Source organism: Homalodisca vitripennis, chromosome 2, assembly GCF_021130785.1.
Source record: "Homalodisca vitripennis isolate AUS2020 chromosome 2, UT_GWSS_2.1, whole genome shotgun sequence".
In the NCBI taxonomy this organism is placed as follows: Eukaryota; Metazoa; Arthropoda; class Insecta; order Hemiptera; family Cicadellidae; genus Homalodisca; species Homalodisca vitripennis.
The window spans coordinates 152000889-152020685 of NC_060208.1; the positions used below are offsets into that span (position 1 = coordinate 152000889).

A 19797-nucleotide genomic window follows, 5' to 3' on the forward strand; every position below is an offset into this window, starting at 1 on the left:
GTTCCCGGTTAGGATAAATGAATATAACCTGCTAAATTTAGTCTGTGTTAAAAATAAACATTTTAAATAGTTACAAACGCTCAAGATAATGACTAAGAGCTCCATACTTTGACAAATGCCAAATTTTGTAAACCATCCGGTCAAGAATAAAAGTTAAGGTGGTAATTTAATAACAACTTTATTTTCATAATACTCTAAAATTACAAACTCAATTACAGTCAACTTGGATCTATCATGTATAAAAATTTATCTTAATCGGATCCCAAGTTTCCACATGAGTTTTCAAAGCTGCAGCTTGGTTGAAAAGCACCAAAACCGGTATTTTTTTCATTATCAATATAAAACTAGAAGTTATTGTTTGAAAATTAAAACTGTTTTAAGAAAAAATGTTGTTCTAAGAAGAAAAATGTGTTTTTAAAGCAGGCTTAATAGGATACTTTTGAAATGTAGTTCAAATTTGCTGAAGTCAAGAAACCATGTAAGTCCATTTTGTATTAATCACCAAGCTTTCAACTGTAAACATCTGGATGTTTCAGAAGTTGTTGTTAAGATAGTAAATCATATTAGGTCTCACACTCTGAAGCACCACCAGTAGATGTTCTCTATCATTGTGATGTATGTTGGCTAAGCAGAGAAAATATGCTGCATATAAATTTTGAACTATATCATGTTTTGATTTACCAGGCCAACCAAGCCTGTAGAAGAGCTTTAAGTTGATTAATGGAGAAGTGATCAAGCGACACTTAGGAAGCTTACATTTGCAGATCTTACCCATAGACTACATAAGACCAACAGATGTAGCATAGGTAAATGCCACGTGAAGCTAAGAAAATCGTGTGCCTACAAGATAGCAGCGGCCAGAGATGAGTCATTCTAGTGGTGAGTGTCGAAAAAGTCTTCCTTGCTTTCTGCAAGTACACATCCCTCACTCGTACATCACGTGCGGTCTAAGTGCATACTCCACACACCACTTGCTAATTGATCACACTTTGTCATGTACTTCAAATTTTATACTAAAACAACTTTAAACCAAGAAAAATTTCTTGTGGAACTCCTGTGCCTTATGCAGTTGCATTGTGAAACTAAGAGAAGAATCTCCAACTCGCTTTGGTGATCCTTTCTAATGAACGCTACTACTATAAAATGATTTATATTATAAAAATTTTGTAACAATGTAGCACATAATTGTATAAGCTATCCAATGTAAATAGGAAGAATGATATAATCGCTTGTACAATCATCTTCTTGAAATATTTTGGACTCGTTGTGAAGAGCCATTTTAAGTCCAATGTCAAACCAAAACATTTTATTAAGTTGCTTCAGTCTTTATATAACCAATGTGAACTGGAAGACTGACGTTAGTTATGACACTGGCCACATAGGCCTAAGTGTCAACTTTCAGATACCAAATATAGTACATATCTTGGTTAAATTATTAATAAATATGTAACTCAGACGAATATTACAAATAAAGTATCAAGTTAATTTCTTTGTTTTTTGATACTTACACTTATATTTGAATTTGCATTTAGAGCATATTTCACATTGAAATATTGATTTGTAAAAAGGCTAGCACCAATAACAATTGGATTGTTTTACGGTCAGTGTAGGATTAAGCCATATTTTATCAAACACTTAAGATGTTATAAAAAGGAGGAAACTTCAATTACTGTACACACTTGTATAAAAACCAAATAAAATGTATTGTACTAACTTTTAAAATACAATTGAAATCAACATAAAGTAATTGCACAGGTTCAGTGACTGTCCATGAACTGTATCTCTGACAGCAAGTAGATAGTGTCTGGGAGTGGCCTGGGCTGCGGTGAGAGAACTGTCACTGTCTGCCGCTCCACATCCACATTGGTCCTGGAAAATAACACAAGGCTTTACATACAATAACAGTTCCTAGAGTTCAAGTACTCCTACTAGGTTATATCTACTGTAAATTAAATTAAAATAAAATTGATGACCAAACTTTGCCAAGGAATCGAAATGTATATTCCATTCATTTATATTTTAGTTATTACTTTAAATTTCTCTCATTTGAATTTTTGAATCTGAAATCTGGGACTAATATTGAGTTGTAATACTGTTCTGTCTTTGAACAATACTATTCCACTTTCTCTTGTAATAAAAATATATCAGATTCAACTCGTATTTACATAAAATGGTTTGGACCATTAGTCTCCAAGGTTTAGTTGACAGAACTAGAGAGATTTTTAGATGTAAAATATTTAAAAATATGGGGGTAGCTTGGTCAACTGACCATGTAAGCCATATGTATTAGTACACGACATCCACACGATCAAAATCGGTTGGACTATTTTCTCCATAATATTGCCTGATCTAATACTGGCTGTTATGTATTAAATATAAAGAACGTACCTGAGCTCTAGTTACTTTAGAGAAAACATTTCTATACCTAGGTCCTATCAATGTCAACATATAACATTTCTTAATAAATAGGGTGCTTTAATTTCTAAACAACACTTTTGATTTTTTACTTATACATTCAAAATTGTTTATTTTTTTGATAAAACATAAAAGCTAACAACATTACTGTTTGTAAATTTTCAAACCTTTTTAATATCTATAAAATGTTTTCAAAATCGCTTCATTTTAACCCTTTGTACGCTGAAAGCAATTTGTATAAAATTGCTCTAATGCTCAATAAAAAAAAATAATAATTTTTAATTTTTTTAAAGTTATATATTTTTTTAGGTTCATTGGTCTTGCAACTGCTGAAAACACATGATAGTTTTTGTATTGCTTTTATTTTATTTACATATGAGTACATCATATACATGTAAATATACACGCAATATATAAAGTCCAATAAACATTTCTGAAAGTAGCAAAAGTTAGCACAACAGTAATTCATATTATTTATACAACATTAGTAGATAATGAAGGGAACAAATCCATGACAAATATAAAATATATAAAAAAACACAAAATGGTACAAAAATAAAAAAGGCACACTAATATTGGACTTGTGTGTGGTAAATCTCAAAACACTCATCTGGGTGGAGGGCAGGCTTGGCCTCACATGTTTTACATAGATGTATAGTTTATCACATTATCAATATGGATAACCTCGTATAATAGACAGCTAAAGCAATATAGCAGGTTATAAACAATAAACAACAGTACATAGCGGCCGCTGGCAGCTGACTGTCACGCGCGAGTATTTCCGCTTAGAGCGTACAGCTTGCTCACTGGCGATGGCGCGGACTGACAAAGCAAACAAAAGCTTCCGTTGTGATTGGTCCCAGCTGTTTTGATGAGTCACGCTTCACATTGCGTAATATTAGATCACCAAATATTCACTCTCAAGCATTCTGGCGGCAATTTGTAGAACTAACGTAAATATATTGCGTTGTCAGGGGATTCCGCGATCTATTCCGCTTAGAACGTTTCGAGTTAGATTTACTCGGCGGAATATTCCGCTTACAGCGTACGAAGGGTTAAAATGTTCAATGTTTGATGTCTCAAAATTGGCAAAGTTACATGAAAAACTATACAAATACATATTTTTATCAAAATCTAATGCCACTGGTTTGAAAATAATGGTTAAACAATAAACAAACTAGGTTTTGAAAATTTAACTTCATGTTTTTATAACAATAGTGCCAAATCATTGCTTGTCGTGAGGTCGTGCTGACCTGCATAACAACTATATAAGCTCTCTCAACTCGTCATCATAATGTACTGGATAAATGGTATAATACTAAATATTTTCAAAGCATTTTGTGTGCATTTTCTTTGAATTTTTATTCCATGTGGGTACTGTTTGAAAAAGCTGAAATTGTAACTAAAATTGAATTCTTTGCTAGATGGAGTAAACTTATAGGTCTCTCATTTTCACTATTTGTCATCTTCCATCTACATTTTAAAAATAAGTTGTCATACCATTAGGTTATTGTTAGAAATCTATTATTTACCCATAAGAACCTCCATTTAATAGAAGAAGTAAACATTTTTTTATACTTCATTCTCCTATCTCTCATTCATTTTATTACCAAATGAAAATGTAGAGATTTGCTTTACATAAGCCAAGCACGAGTATTTAGGTGTACTCATAATGTTTACCCCTACCATAAAAATAGGGATTTGTAGGAATAAGCAGAAGGGGTAGGCAAATTTTTTAAAGTAATTCCTTTGTGGCTCTTTTTTGTCTTAACAACAAATTGAGTTTTTAAATCAAATTGTAAATGAAGCTATAAGTAAATATTCTTGTTACTACGTATTATACTGTGGCAAAAGTCACCCTTTGAGTCAAAGAAGTGATTTTACTTAATGTTACAATAGCCTGCCCCTCTCTTAGCATGATATACATGGCTAACACAAAGATAAAAATCTGACCAGATTGCAGAAAAATAAATGAAGATTAGTAAAAACAAAATCAAATAGCATTTTCTGGCAAAAACTCAAGAGGAAATAACAGCTGTTGACTTTAGTTAAGTTAAACGGCTCAATGAAGAAATGTATCAGTGCTGTCAACTGAGAAAACCCTTAAAAAATTGTTGTCGCTTGATTCCATTAATTAGCACAAGGGGTTCAACTGAAACCCCAAACAATATTTGTACATTTTAAAATACTTTCTACTTACACACAGATGAAGCCAGCAACATTTGTACTTATAACATCATCGTCTACACTGTTGGCAAATGTAATGGCTATGATGTGGTGCAAAAGATTGGGACCTGAAACATTGTAATAACATGAGCAAATAATGTGGGCAATCAGAGAGTAAACAATCCTGTTCCTAAATTATGTTGTAGTTTAACAATAATTGTTAAACTGATTGTAAACAAACACAAAAAAATATACTTGGTACTGCAAATAAGATCATACAATTAATTATTACTTAAGAAACAACTGATAATTATCTTTAACATGTAAAATATTGCAGATTTGTGATAATTCATTCTGAAATTGTAAATTAAATCAAAGAGTCTTAACATGGGTTGATATTGGTATTTTAATTACATTACTAACATTATTGTAATTATTAATAATTGTCAAGACTATTACCATGTTAATTTTAACAGTATTGATAATTTGGATAGATCTCACTCATACCTTAATCTACGATAGAACAATAAAAAAGGTAATAAACAATATTTATATTAATATAAATCTTGGTATGTATAAGGTTGATTTACAGAATGACAAGATCAAGATTTATAAACAAATTTGTAAATAGGTAATACAGTTTTTTTTTGTAACTGTCAACATACCTGGAGCAACAGCCACAAGTTTGGTCATGTTGTCCTCAGCTCTCATGCCTAGAGGCATACAAGAGTCTGGGAGTGCGGGTGCTCCCACCTTGTATATCTTGAGATCCGCCCACTTGACGTCAAAGGAGTGAGGGTGCAGTGGTGTCTTCCCACCATAGAAGTACTCGCGCGTACGCATGTCACGAGCGTCTGACCGGTAGTTTTGTAACCTCTCCACCACCTGAGTTGTAGATCAGTAGTTAGTACGCACAACCAATAAAACCAATATCTGATATGATAGATAAACATCTAACATACAATTTTTACAAAATTAGCTTCCTAATGATACAGAAACGCAAGGCAAAACAACTAAATATTTGAGTTACTGGACACTTCCTGAATCAGCAAGTAAAGATAATTGTCTAATCCAAAAGAAATTTCTATCAAATCTCTAACTTCATAAAGTATTAACTATTGTGAGATTGTGTGCAAAGACAAAAGTAACATACCTTCAAATTATGTTATAGAGAACATACACAAATACAATAAGTATGATATAAATAAGTTTTATGTGTTTATTGTAAAGCAGATTATTATTGTCCTTGCTTGGCAGACATGTGACAATTAAAAAAATAGATATAGCGAATTTACTCATTTTAGTGATAGTAATGTGCATAGTTACAGGGTGATGTATTAACATAGACACAGAATATACAAACTTCAAATAAAATATAATTTTTTTAAATCACAGTGTTCCTCACTTTAGTTATCTAAATACTATTTATATGAAAATTTTATATAAGAAATATTAAGGAATATGTAAACCATTTAATGCATAAATTCCAAAATAAACTGAAAACTGTGTTTGCTACTGCTACCAACTTCCAAATTGGAAGTTAATTTCAGTAGGTTCAATAATTGTAAGATGAGAAAGAGATAACACTGTTGATGCATATTAGATAGATAATGGTGGAAGATCACTTGTCTTTTGGAGCACTGTGGTAGTAGCTACTAACCCTAACACAATAGAACAACTTGAACACACTTTATCAACCCAATCTTGAAACAATGAATAACTTCTATTAGTAAACAATATCTTAAATAGGTTGCCCATTCAAAACCATTTTTCAAATTTCAGGCTTTCCAGGCAATAATGTTACATCTTCAGGTTGTCTTTAAACAAACATCAGTTATAGAACTTAAAATGTAAATGCATGCAAATTGTTTATTATAAGCTATGCCAGTAATTTAAATGTTTTCAAGTAATACTTGTTTCTGAAAAAAAAGTTGAGTAAATTTGACGTCTGACACTTCTTCTTATAAGGCCTATTGCCTAGCACCTGGGCATCAAAGGGCACATATGGAAGCAATTCTACAAACCACTGAAAACAAACCGACCAGGTCTTCCTGAGGGAACTTAGGATCCTCTTTCAAAAATGCTAAAGATGGCAAAACGGTCCTTAGCACTGTATAGTTAATAATTAACCATTCCATGCCATATGAATACGTCTAAGTAGTTATACTTTGGCCGTTCCTGGGACAACGCACCCGAAACCGGTTCTGGGACAAACCGTGTGAGACCGAATCTGGGACAGAATTTTTAGAGAGCGACTAAGAATGTGAGTATGGGTGGTCAGAACCACGCCGCGCGAATCACCACGCATGTCATCGCTGTCCCGCCACCGCGCAGACACCACGCGTTTTTATTTACCACAATTGTGAGTATGTATGTGTTTGTGATTTACTGATCAGATCTAAATAGACGATGTTGTTTACATGGTTGTTCTGGAGCAGTTGTTTGCTTTGGTCTACAAGTGTGATTGTGATCTGTTGAATCCTTCGTAAACCGCTCCGAATAGGTATGTAGTGTTTTTCTTGAGGTGATTGAGATATTTTGTAGCCGTGTGGTACATTAGGGGAAAAGGAGTAGAGGATTGCTGTCTCCAGATGTTTGTGAGAGTGAACATCATGATTGACAAGACTGTTGCTGACTATATTGCAGTGTACCTCGATGACATCAACGGCTCTGAGATTCGGTGGATTCGATGCAATTACATTTTTATTTGAGTTGAAGTAAGTCGATTCTTTTTGTAAGTTTGTTGCATCAGATTTTTCAAAACCTAAGAGATCACTAACGGTTTTATCCAAGTAGAATTTAATTGGAGAATTAATTGATATTTTGTCACCATCTTTAAAGATCTTGAAATCGTCAGAATTTATACTAAGATTCAACGATTGTATGTAATCTCTGAAACTCTTTTTAAGTTTTTCAATGGTCCAGTAACCACATTGAAGTATCAGTGGTTTCGGAATGAAATGTATTTCCAAGTCCCAAAAATAGACTTTTGCATGTTGCAACAAGTTGTATATGTTGTTCTCAGAGTAAAATCCAACAAGAGCCATATAATACTCTGCTTTTGGATCCAAGTGGATGGGGTGTTCTAGATGGAGAGTCAGTACAGACTCAGTTCCAGTTAGTTTGAGTAATGGCATGGTTGCAGTTTTTTATATACTTATAATTTTATACAAGTTTTAGATGAAGTTACTACCATCATGGAAGTCTTCAAAACCTCATTCCATATATTTTTTATTTCGTTGTTGAATTTTTTCTGCATGATGTATATCTTGCCTTCGAATTCACTCAATTGAACTTTGACAACCACATCATATGGCTCCACTGCTTTGCTCACTTGAATAATTCTCTGGTGGTTTTTCAGTAGGAAGCTGCCCCATATCTTTTTCACTATTTACGGTACTAGTAGGGACAATCTCGATCGCATTTATTATTTTTTCCGATTTTACCAAATGCGATTCCAATAATTTCTTGACTTCGGATAAATCTTGTGAGACTTTTGATACATCACTTGCAAGCTCAATTATCTCGTCAGGAGAAGGGTCTGAATTGGGTTGAGTAGGTATTGATCCAATTTCAATTTCTTTTCCAAATCTGTTGAAAATAAAACCACAGTTTCCATGCATTTTTATTGTTTCTTATATTACGAAGAATATGTTCCCAGCCCTCACCAGCTGAATCTCGTCGTAGAACCTCCAGGCACAGATTTCCACAGATAGGAGGATCATCAAACCCCTGAAATCAGTCTGAGTTATAAACCAACCCTTTTGACCCCAAATACCTGACTACTTCTATTGGAGGATTGACATCGCCATATGAATCAAAATAGAATTTCTTTTCACCACGTTTCACATAACACGTCCAGTGAGTGCCACCAGATGAAAGGTCACCAAGATTTACAATACCACGTTCAATATTTGTAGGTTTGTCTGGAAGTAACTGTCGCATGAAAACACCTCTAAACTCAATATACCTGCTAATTTTTCTATTTCACCAAGAGACAGCGGGAAGATCTCTTTTTTTTATTCACAGACAACAATGCATCAAGCTTCCGACCAATACGTTGTTTCAACCCTCTACCCGTAGGGTCTTTTTCAATAATGGTGTCCAACTCCTCATCGACTAAACTCTTTAACCAAGGTATAAATTTTTCTCTCAGTAAAGGAGCCAAATTTCTTCTTATTAATGGAGAGATGAAGCGTTTACCTCCAGGAACTGACGCATCCACCATTTCCATAATTTCCTTCAAAAACCCTCCTTGTTTATTAGATACGAGTTGGTTGTAACTTAGAAGCAATTGTAAACCTTTTTTGTTCTTAACAGCTCTAGAAACGGCTTTGTGTTGCTCTCCAGAAAGAAGTATACGATCACTTCCGTGAGACAGCTGTTCATTAGATAATCTGATTACTGTAGGTTTCCGTCTTTTGTACGCTGTACGAAGCTTACGTTTTTGAGCTTCGGATAGCCGAACTGTATAATTATACTGACTTTCCATTCTATACGCTTTCGTATATACAAAACACTGACATGAAAACAATAATTGCCGCCTACTAATGAAAAAAATAAATCATTTTTATTTTACTTTTTAATGTTTTTTTTGTTTGTTTTATTTGTTTTTACAGGAATTTGATTATGTTTCGAGTAATTTCATATGATAAATGTGCCTCAGATACAACGACAACATATGCTGTGGTGTCGCGGCTCCCCTGTGGAGATGCAATAGCTTTTACAAAATCTAATTCAATCTGAATGTCACTTCGAGATCTGTCTGTTGTTGGTTGATGTAGATGTGTGTCAATTACAACCAAAGGTGAGTTATCAATAAATTCTTTCAGGTTTACTAACACGTTATTGTCTCCGAAGTTTATTCTTCGGAACCCTAGGTACTGATCGTACATGATCCTGTATATACCATTAGTAATATCAAAATTCTGCAATTCCTGAGGGTAACTTTCTCCATTAATTTTCACAGACACATTTTTGATGTTGCAGCTGTCAAATCTACTAGGATCTTTTGCCTGGGTGTTTGTTCTGTTTGTTTGAAGTGCGATTATAACAAATCTAGGATTGTACACATTTCTGTAAACACTTGTAATATCGAAGCTGAACGATGAACCGAACACCCCTCTTTTGTCGATGCATTGCCATTGAAAGATGTTGTAGACTAAAGCATCCTTGTCACTCAAATGTTTCAAACCATCAATTAACTGGATTTTGGAAGTGCTGGTATAATCGACTATGGGGACTCGTAACACAAACGACTTTATCACAATTTTTCCATCGCCAGGATCCGTTGCTGTGGACCCTGCCCCTTTCCAGTGAAACAACGCATCATTATCTTCATTCTTAGTAAATGTGATTTCAAAACCTCCCTTGTACATCGGGTAACGTAGGTGGTCAAAGAACCCTAATCCTAAATGCCCAAGTGTACCGAGTGCCTCAAACTTCCCACCTCCTGTAAACGATGATGAGAAACCACTACTTGAGAGTGTTTGTTTTTCAGTGTTACTGTAACTAACAATCCCCTTTATAGTGCTGGTGATGCCGGGGAGTTCTACTGTGTCGATCAATGTATTGTGTTTCCTCAGCTCTATTCTTGAAAACAAGAAGGCCGCGAAGTTGTCTACCAGTTTGACGGTAGAGTTAGTTTGATAATCAGATCCATCAGATTTTTGCACATACTTTACTTGAATGTGGTACATTATGCGTGAATCATAAAATGCGTCTCCATGATCCAGTTTGAATGTTGTATTTTTGTTGGGTGCATTGAAGTTGAGCTCTGAAACTGGCATTGCAGTTCTATACTCACTTCTTGCTATACCGCTCGAAAATTCAATATACAGTTTCTCCATCACTGGTTTTACCACTGATCACTGTTCTAATATATCCTCTCTTATATATAGGGTAAAAATATTTGCTTTCATTGCTTTATATATCCGATGGGTAGATACATCCTGAAGTTCCTAACCCCATACCGAGTTGACGTTTCAACCACATTCCTCCTGTTGTTGCTAGGCCGACCATACGTTCATTCAAGTCAGCATCATCTGAGGTAACCCTCTCCCAAGCTTTCTTTTGTAATATTTTGTCCGCCTCCCACCTGTCTTCTGTGTTTTTATGATCCCTATACCATATATCATGCTTCTTACAAACTTCATCGAGGGGGTTAATTCCCTTATCTCCCCTAGCAAGTCTCTTGTCAAGCTGGGTGCTGGGCCCACAGTAGTTGTACGTATCAAGATTCCAGTTCTTGGGCGCATGTAACTCGAATGGTAATTTGTTAATGATGTCGTTCAAAAGCCCTTTACCTTCTATAACATGTTCAGGCAAAACAGACAAACATCTGACTAGGTACTTCAACCCTTTAGGTGTAGCAATTAGGTCTTCCATTTTATCGTGAAGGAAATCAACCACAGACAGTTTTTCATTATGAAAGTTGTTGTTCCCAGCTTCTTCCTGCGCTTGAATGTAGTGTAACCTGTCAATTAGGTCTTTGAAGTTCTTTATGTACTTATATTCGACCGGAATTTCCTTGTAAACCTTTAACCCTGAACCAATTGTTGCCACTTTTCCATTTACCAACTCATCCCAAATAGGTTTTATCATATGTTTCCACTTTAGTCCTTGACTTGATTTGGGACGACTACTTTTGGGATTGTTTCTTTGGAAAAGCGAGTTTGTCCTCACCAATATGTCCTTGTAAGAGTTCCAGTCTTCATCGGTGTACAGATCCTTCTCTACTATATTGTTTTTCGTCAACAACGTCCAAAGACCCTCAGTCCCTTTGTATTTCTTTTGAGAGCTGACTAATATAATGTCATCATAATCAAATGTAATCGGTTCGGAACCGATCATCGGCTGCTCTAGATTTTCATCGTACCAAATACCAAACTGTTTGTCGTTGGATTTTGGAAGGTATCGGGCTCCTAGAGAACCAAGTGTTACTACTTTAGAATCCATCAACTGTTTCATCGATTGCTCTTGAGGTTGTACTTCTGGCTCATCATCGTAATCTACATCCTCAAACGTTCGACGATCTGATACTTGAGGTTGAAATCTTACCAACTGTTTCATACGGTTTTGACTACGTATCTTTTGTGTTTCCAATTCTCTATGTTGTTGTTCCCTAATGGCTCTGGTGATTGGTTCGTACTTTTTCTCATTTTCACGAACATCTTCTAACTCTTTGAAATGGGTCTGAGCAAACTCACTTTGTAATTTCCGGTTTAACTCATCCAACTTTCTAGCTTTAGAAACAGTGAGCGGTCGATCATGTGTTATTGATATGTTACGATTGGCAGACGTCTCATTAGCATTTGATGATATAGTATTTTTGTTTGAGAAGTTTTTTAATTCATCCTGTTCAGCACGTTTGAACTTTGATGCCAAGACACTCTGAATTTTTTCAAGTCGCCTTGCTTCTTTTGCATCTAGTTTATTCGCCATGTTGTATACTTATAGTAATAGATACAGAGTTATTCTTCAAATCTTTCAAGTCACGTTTACACTGGAACGTCAAATTACGTTTATGAACGTCAAATTACGTTCATACTTGAACGTCAAATTACGTTTATGAACGTCAAATTACGTTTATGAACGTCAAATTACGTTTATGAACGTCAAATTACGTTTATACTTAAACGTTAAATAACGTTTATACTGGTACGTTGTACAGCGAAGTATTATTCAACACTTAGTTTCCTTTTTAAATTGCACATGTATTTCCTTTTTTGTGGTTTAGCTGTAGTATTAATAGATATGAATCCATGAGGTGTTTTCCAGCACTCAAAACAGAGAGCCTCAAATTGATTGAAAGTCATGTCAGAACCTACAAAGTCCTGGAACACTCTCTTTGTATAGTACTTGTTCATTGTAAACAGACACAACAGATTAACATTGTTTCGTATGACCTGCATGTCAACCCGACCATAGCTCTGACTCAGGTAGACACAAGAAATCACTTTATGACGTCCTCTAATGAAATAGTCTTTGATTTTAGTTTGCTCTTCTAGGAGGCAGTCATCGAATACCACAAGTGAGTTTGGTTTGCAGTCATCGATAGAAATGCGATCTTGACAGGACGAATAGAAAAACGCTATGTGTCTTCTAAGGTTTTTTTCAAATTTACTGTATTGTTCACGCAGATCTACATATGCAGGTTGTTCTATTGAACGACTAAACACGTATAGATTCTTGAACGGAACTCCATCTTTGTTGTAAATGAAATTCAATAACAAGTTCGTTTTACCACTCCCAAACGGTCCTACAATAAGACACCGTAACGGTCTAGGTAAAAGTTGGTCTTCGAATTTCTCTCTGCAATACACTTGAATTTCCATAGTATGTTCTCTTACATACATTTACAATTTAACAGTTTTCGCATATTCTATGATGACCCCATGCTAGGGTTCGGATATTGTCTTCGAGTACGAAACGCTTGTCGTCCTTTGATGAAAGTACCACTTTATGGTGTTCTACGCTGTAGAGATTGTGTGCTTGACTCCGAATTGTATTCATCGTTTTGTAGTGCTCGGTGTTACTAAACAAACAGTTTTTATAGTTGCTAAAGGTAATTTAATTTTCAACTACAGCTTTTTTCACGCCCTTAGACCTCTTTATGAAATGGTTGTCTTCTATATTGCTCGCATACATCTTGGATCGTAGTCCTACAAACTCTCGCATGATTCGACCATTAAGTTCATCTTTCATTTTACCCAGAACTTTTTTGTTTACGTGGGGAAGCCCATATTGGTTGGGGTTGGGGTAGTCACTTGTATCAAATAATCCAATTAAATGTTTCAGATCTTCATAGAAGTTTTTCGTTTTGATGTCATATATCAGGGAATCGGTATCGGTGTACACCATTTTTATATTAAATCCATACTTCTCTTTCATTACATTGTAGTGGAAATCATACATCAGTGTCTTTGATATGTCTAGAATACTCATACCTACGTAAATAGGTTTATTTAACAAAAGTTTTTTCTTACTAAAATGTACAGCAACTAGGTTTTCTGTAAAGATGGTTCGACTCTTAAAGTTCGGTTTGCTAACCCATCTTTCCACTAATTTGGACTAGTACCCAAACGAATGTCCATACGATTTCTCATATTTTCCATAGTTTTTCCAAAAACTGAGTTGTTCATAAGTTTGAAAAAGTCTTTCTCAAAATCATTTTTCGCCTTTGTACGCTCCATGGTATTCAGATTAATGTACGGTTGCAACCAATTGCTTTGACTGAAACTAAGAACTCTATGAACATGTTTTAGTTTCATACCCAGACTCAAATAATGCTTTAAATTTTTGTAGTGTACGACATACTTTTCTTTGCCGTAGAGAGTTGTCAGAAGCTTTGCCATTTTCGATCCTGGTGGGACTCTACGTTCTGGAGCGAGAGGTAGATCAGAGTGTACGTCGTGTAGTTCTTCAGGATATTCTAAATCAACTTCTAATATGTAGCCTGTGGGTGAATCGTCACTAACTTTCATTACATCGATGTCTGTACTGCTCCACTGAAAGTTTGCATATGGTAGTTTTACAGACATTGCCCACCCATACAGGTTGTTTGCATCCAAGTACATGAGGTAGTTGTTTGGTTTCGATTTGTCGTAGTCTTTCATGTAGGGATTGTTTGCCTTCGCATATCGATGAGAACACTGTGAAATACCACCACGAATACCCTTTTCAACCATGAGTACCATATCGATGTCAGTCAATAGGGACAGTTCGACTTTTGTAATTTTTAGCATTGCGTTCCAAGCCAACCCAGGTGCTGTGAAATACCATGCAGGATCTAATTTGTATGTATTGAGACATACATCCCTGAAGTTCTCCATAACATCTGCAAGCAGCAAGACATCGGTTTCGTTATATAGCATTGTATATTCTTTCATGTTCTGAATGTTAAAGGCGGTCCATACATCGCACGCATGTTTGTAATCTTCATTTGTTATGTGTTGTTTATTCAGTCTATTGTAAAATTCTTTTTGACTAGGTAGTGATGTTTCACTATATTTTTCTATACTGTCCATGTAGTCGTAAGGGTACACTCCTTTTCGTAGCAATAAATTGAGGTCCTTACCATTGTAATATGTTGAGATGTGTTTGAATTGAGATCTAGTCAGATTCTTTGCCAACCTATCGAGACTTTGTGACATGAACTTGAATGAATCGATGAATCGTAGTTCAATTCCACCTTCCACACTGACCGTAAAGGAAATGTACCGCTCCTCGTTGTTGGGTATCAATGATATGCGATTTTCGAACTTACCAAACTCTTTAATGAATAGGTGAGTGTCGTAACCTGCTAAATTATGAATGAAAACAGGAATGAACCTAGGTTTTTTGAAATTGATGTTACACTTGTTGTGAGCTGCTCCTCTAAACAAACCCGTCAAATGGTTATGGTCTCTAACACGATCATCACCAAGAAAATTTCCACAGATATGACACGTAGTAGTAGATTCAAACATTTCCTGTTGCTCTTTTGTCATCAACTGCATGGGGACTATTGCTTCACTCTTGTAAAGTTCATTAATCCTTATCGACTCCTCAATCAATGATTTTACAAATACATGTGCAGCATCGTCTCCAAAGTATTTAATCGGTGGTTTAGAAAAGCCGTCCTCTGACACCCCATACATACAGAAGGAAATGGCATTATGTTTCTGATATTTGATAGTGAACGACTGATGATTACCATTACAATCCACTTTACACGGTTGACATGTTGAAATAGGTGGTAGACAGCATTCAAAGTCTGCGTAATACACAAAGGGCACTCTCATTGAGCAATTGAAATCTTTAAATCTAATTACAGTTCCTGGCTCTGGTAGTTCCAATTTCACAGCATCGTGTGTGTTACAGTCTTCTCTATGCTTGATGAGTAAATCCTCTCTCGTAAAGTGTTGCAAACACCTATTGCATATCCACATCTTATGTCCATTTCGTGAGATCTGTGAACTAACCAAACGGGACATATGTTTGATCCAGCAGTAGTGAGTGTTTGTTTTTTCTCTGATAAACAGTAGATTAACATGTTTTTCCATCTCGTTATCAGTTATTCTCAGCGGGAATATATCGAACTTGTCATCATAAGCATAGACATTAACAGAAATTCCACTACGTCTTTCAAACTTTGCTATATCATCAAGTTTCATAGGGCATTCGCAAGTTGCTAGTGCATGAAGCAGCTCTCGTTTGAAAGGTTCGTAATTGCTGATTCTTTCTGGATGAACCTTAACTGGATGTAAAGCTGCCAGAATAGACCACATAAAACATTTCTGATCTTCGTTTTTTACATTAATAACAGCCTTTTTGGATTGAATCTGTTTTGGTAGAACCACATAGCTGGATCCGTGAAAAGGAACGTATCGGTTGACTCTGATCTCCAAGTCTTTCACCCTTTTTAGTGACCATTGAGAACCATTTGCCTCAAACTCCTCCATCTCAACCAACATCTTAAGTTTTGCTGAGTTATAATAGTCAGACAGAGACGTTGTCGAGTAAAGAATTTTATTTTTTGTTTTAAAGTTCATGACTTGAGTCAACTCCACATCGTTTATTATTTTCTTGAATTTAGCATGATAAACCATGTTTACCTTAAGATTTTTTTCTTTTACAGCTTCCTGAAGTTTTTCTACAACGAGTGGTTTGCATATCTCAAGAAACATTTTTGGATCTTTGATCCCACGTTTGTTCATAATCACATACGTTTTCAATCTTCCCGTGAATGCCGACTGGACTTCTGATATTTCATCAAGTATTGTCTGTGACTCCTCTGGAGTACGTACCGGAACCAGATGAGGTGTTGAAGGTGATTCTGTTTCAGACAGATGCTGTCTCTCTTCCATGGTAGGGCTAATCGAATTCTCACTATTATTTGTACTAGTCGGTGTCTCACTAATAATCTTTTTCACACCTGTAGGAATCTTTTGTGGTCTAGTCGGTTTTCGGATCATCGCTTCAAGAGCTATATCGTTTGTATTGACCTTCGGTACTTGTTTTGACTTCCCTTGGTCGCTTTGGGTATTTCTTTACCAGCATGTTGATGTCTGGAGTGGGTGCCGGCCGTCTTGGTGTCAGTCTCGTAATGGGTAATATTTCACTCCTGTATCGAGGACCTTCATGAAGTGCTGACAAGCGGATATGGCGTTTCGATTGTTTGTGACGGTTCCAGTTGGATGACTCTGTTGGTGTTTCACAAATCCAACACATTTTACTTTTAGGAGCTGGTTTGATTTCCATCTTTTTCAGACGTTCGTTATATGTCATACCTTGCTGGTTTCTGGCACATTTCTGAGATTTTTGGTGCCGAGCCATGTTGGAAACCGTTATTTCCTTACTGCATTTTGGACATGGTTTCTTCTGGGGTTTTATTTGAGCACGTACATCGGTCGGACTAAGCACGTTGTATGTTGGACTCTCTGGGATATGTAGTGGTGAATGGTATACAGGACTATATGGTATATGCAGTGAATAGTCTGACTTATCCGGAACTTCAAATGGTGGTGGACCAAGTATTCATTTAATTTTCGATGAATCGGGTTGTATCCTTTTTACTGGTGGTTTCAAACTTTGGAGCGTCAGCTGTAGATGGACCAATTATAGTTCTAATTTTGGAATAGAAATCTGGAGTGTCTAACATAGACAAATCAAAATCAGCAATCGCGTCTTGTTCTTCAGGTCTGAGATTTGAATAGGACTCTGGCAACATAGACATATCAAAATCAGCAATCGCGTCTTGTTCCTCAGGTCTGAGATTTGAATAGGACTCTGGCAACATAGACATATCAAAATCAGCAATCACGTTCTGGAATTGATTGTCACTCACAGCATCAGTGTAGTTTTCCAACATAGACATATCAAAATCCGGAGTTGTCTGTCTAACGTGGACATGCATTTCTTTGTTTTTTTTATGGCGGGACATGGAGGAGTTCCTGACTTCAGCACCACACCTTGAACATACTTGTTTCATCGAAGGAGGTTTTTCATTGAATCCGTTGGAAGAAGCATAGGCTGGTGGATTTGACGCTGACATACACTTCTTTGTTTTTTGGTGGCGGGATAGGTTAGATGCAGTAACCTCTGCTCCACAATTCGGACATTTCTTCACTGATGATCTTCGAAGACCATCCATAGCATTGAGAAATGCTGTTTGCTTGCTAGCAGGAGAAAACGCCATTATTACAGAGCTGGCTACTCTCTTACTGTATGGGCGATTGACGATGGAAAAGATGAGGTATGGATACACTTCTTTGTTTTTTGGTGGCGGGATAGGTTAGATGCAGTAACCTCTTCTCCACAATTCGGACATTTCTTGACTGATGATCTTCGAAGACCATCCGTAGCATTGAGAAATGCTGTTTGCTTGCTAGCAGGAGAAAACACCATTATTATAGAGCTGGCTACTCTCTTATTGTATGGGCGATTGACGATGGAAAAGGATGAGGTATGGATGGATGAGAATAGGAAGAGGAGTAGGAAGAGGGTGGGTGTGTGGGATGAGTGGTAGGAAGGACGAGAGCATTATTAATACATTTGACTCTAAAAGGAGGAGGAGTAGGAAGAGGGTGAGTGAGTGGGATGAGAGCCTTACTAATACATTTGACTCTGAACTAGAACATAGTTTTTTGTAACTCTTTTTCACAAAACGATCCTATTATTTCCTCATCAGACTGGTCTGCGATTTTGTAGGTAACAGGGCAAGTTTTGTTGACAGCCACAATCCGAAAAATTTCTCTTGTCCAATTTCTGCGGTATTTATTTCCAAATACATCTTTCTTTATAGTAATTCTTACGTGGTCTCCAACCGAAAGTCTGGGTCTGAATACTAGACATCGTCCAGTGTTTGCGTACATGTTTCTTAAAGTTTGTTCATTGCTTGAATTCACTTCTGATGGGCTCATCTTTATAGTGCTATGAAATTTACTGTTATATTGACGTAGAAGCTTCTGTAAATGTGACACCCATCTAAAAGAGTTTTGAATTTCAAAGTGCACTTTCATTTTTTCATTGAGAGTTCTATGAAACGCTCTATAATGGCACTTTTTTCCTCATTTTCAGTATGGTATAACTTTATTTGATTTTTGTGTAAAAACTCTCTAAATTCCTTATTAACAAATTCTCGTCCTTTATCCGTGTGAAGAAGGTTCGGGGGTTTGTGACCAACCAATTTCGCTCTTCTTAATATTTTACCAAACGATTTAGTAACCTCTTGTGAGCTTTTAGTTTTTAATGGTTCTGACTACGCATATTTTGAAAACGTATCAATTACATTAAGTATGTATCTGAATCCATCATTTTCCTTTGAAAACCTAATCATTACAACAAGGTCTGCAGCCCACAAATCATCAATACCCAAAGTTACAATTTTTCTCTTAGGGAATCGCTTAACCACAGGTTTATGAACCTCTAATGCTCGAAGCAGGATTTCTTTCCGACTTTTCTGCTTCATTAATTCCTGATACTATCCAAAATACACTTACAGTATACCAAACTAGTAATTTATAAGGTGCGGTGACTCTGGACAGTGACGAGGCGCGTAACGATTGTTTGTATACTTATAGAAACAACACGCGGTGTCTCACACAGCGCGGTGGTGGTGACTGTTCAGCAGTCGCGCGGCGCGGTGCTGACGAGGCGCGTGCCGATTGCTTGTATACTTACAGTAACAACGCGTGGTGTCTGCGCGGTGGCGGGACATCGATGACATGCGTGGTGATTCGCGCGGCGTGGTTCTGACCACCCATACTCACACTCTTAGTCGCTCTCTAATAATTCTGTCCCAGATTCGGTCTCACACGGTTTGTCCCAGAACCGGTTTCGGGTGCGTTGTCCCAGGAACGGCCAAAGTATACTACTTACGTTTATTGACCAAAGTGAGTTTCCGAGACCTTGTGTGATTCGAGATTTGTGTTTTCGTCATTGAGATTACAAGGCAGGTTCAGCTGTGACGTTATGTATATAATTAATTAGAACCAGAAATGCTCCTACAATTGCCAAACATTATAATATAATAATTAAGGTAAGCACTGATACTATTTATCATGAACTTAATAATATCTACCTGATGTATGCCTACTTACGTTTTAAAATGTTTGTATTACTCCCATCATATTACATCATAATTGCTTTTTATAAGGACTTTCAGTTCTAAAAGTTGCGTGCGAAGCCACGGGTAACAGTTAGTAATGTAATATCTTAGACACTTAAACGGGC

General features: G+C 36.3%; 1 protein-coding gene across 1 annotated transcript in view; it reads right to left on the minus strand.

Annotated features, from left to right (window-relative positions):
- Positions 1 to 1682: 1682 nt before the first annotated feature.
- LOC124354916 (protein CLP1 homolog) overlaps positions 1683 to 19797 on the minus strand; it is a 133306-nt gene continuing 115191 nt past the window's right edge. Inside the window, exons 6-8 of the mRNA XM_046805721.1 lie at positions 5247 to 5466; positions 4616 to 4709; positions 1683 to 1869 (exon numbers count right to left, since the gene is read on the minus strand). Of these exons, the coding sequence (XP_046661677.1) occupies positions 1758 to 1869; positions 4616 to 4709; positions 5247 to 5466 (426 nt within the window). The 3' untranslated portion in view covers positions 1683 to 1757. The remainder of the gene's footprint in view (positions 1870 to 4615; positions 4710 to 5246; positions 5467 to 19797) is intronic.